The 1,385-nt window shown below is 32.3% G+C and overlaps 1 protein-coding gene across 1 annotated transcript; it reads left to right on the forward strand.

Moving 5' to 3' along the window:
* The first annotated feature begins 252 nt into the window (after nt 1-252).
* LOC103311505 lies at nt 253-723 on the forward strand. Its single transcript, XM_008191139.1, has one exon. The coding sequence runs from the start codon at nt 253-255 to the stop codon at nt 721-723; it is 471 nt and encodes a 156-aa protein (XP_008189361.1).
* Nucleotides 724-1,385: the final 662 nt, after the last annotated feature.

Consider the following 1,385-nt stretch of genomic DNA (forward strand, 5'->3'; position numbering starts at 1 on the left):
GATTGCGATATGCTCCAGAGTGAACTCAATGCCCTGCTACTTTGGTCTAGGCAGCTTGGTTTGGAGCTCTGTATTCCCAAGTGTCATTATATGTCTTTCACGTGTTCTCATAGCCCAATTCGGCACGATTATCTAGTTGATGGTACCAGTTTAAGTTTATCTGGTAGTCATGTAGTTGACCTAGGTGTTACATTTGACCGGACTTGAAGTTTTATTCTCCATATTGAAAAAATCACGTGCAAGGCTTTGAAAATGCTTGGTTTCATAAAAAGAATTTCATCTGAGTTCAATATGTGTAGTTCTTTAAAAGCGCTTTATTGTGCATTTGTACGATCCCACCTTGAATATGGTGTAGTGATCTGGGACCCCCAGAATTTACGTGACTCTTGCCAAATCGAGCGTGTTCAGCGTAAATTCCTAAAATACGCTTCTTTTGTACTGCGTATTGACTGCCTTCCACACGATTATACGCCAGTTCTAGAGAAATTAAATTTGGAGACGTTGAGCACTAGAAAAACAAAGGCTAACTTGGTTTTCTTGTCGAAACTCTTGAGTGGGGAAGTTGACGCTCCAGATATGTTAGGGAGGATTAATTTTAATGTTCCCGGTGCTAATTTTTGCAACTTTCCTCCATTCCGGGTCCCGTTCTGTGCGACAAATTATTTATATAATGAACCCATTTTGCGTATGATGACATTAGCTAATGGATCCAATTATATCTAAACAACTTCTTGTATCTAATTATTTTGTATTATATTATTATTTGTTAAATATTATGTATGTAATAGTGTAATAAAATTATTAATTATTAATGCTGTATAAATGTCAAGGGCCTGTCCCGTTTACTATTATAATAAATAAATAAATAAATAAATTGCATAATCATTGTGCACAATGATTATATTTTATATGTAAGTATATTAAGTTTTCCTTGGTTTGGAAAGAAAAGTAAAATATATAGTACCAAAATTCAAATTATAAGTTTCATGAATCATGATGCTGCATGACCCATGCAAATACGCTCTGTACCTATATTGTTGTTCATAGTAACGGAATAATCGCGTTTTGAAGTTTTGAACAAACAATTTATTGAAAGGGTTAAATAAGTTTTCGTTTTAGAAACAATTTATCTAATTACCCATTGTAATCAGTTGTGTACACATGATAGGAGGAGGGGTATAACCTCTATAGTTTCTTTTACTATATAAAAACGGGAAAATATGTATTACTTTAGCCAGAACGAAACTTAATTTTGTTTTGTTAAACACCATATTATATTTTATTTATGCTTTGTTTTCTTATTAACTTCAGTTATCATTTACCAACTAGAATTGTATTTACTATTTAATACTGTATATTAATATTGTATTTATTATTTACACATC

The sequence above is a fragment of the Acyrthosiphon pisum genome, unplaced genomic scaffold (genome assembly GCF_005508785.2).
Source record: "Acyrthosiphon pisum isolate AL4f unplaced genomic scaffold, pea_aphid_22Mar2018_4r6ur Scaffold_3044;HRSCAF=3577, whole genome shotgun sequence".
In the NCBI taxonomy this organism is placed as follows: domain Eukaryota; kingdom Metazoa; phylum Arthropoda; class Insecta; order Hemiptera; family Aphididae; genus Acyrthosiphon; species Acyrthosiphon pisum.

Bases quoted from the DNA above. Each gene is read 5' to 3' on its own strand.
- LOC103311505 (XM_008191139.1), top strand. From the start codon at position 253: ATGCTTGGTTTCATAAAAAGAATTTCATCTGAGTTCAATATGTGTAGT.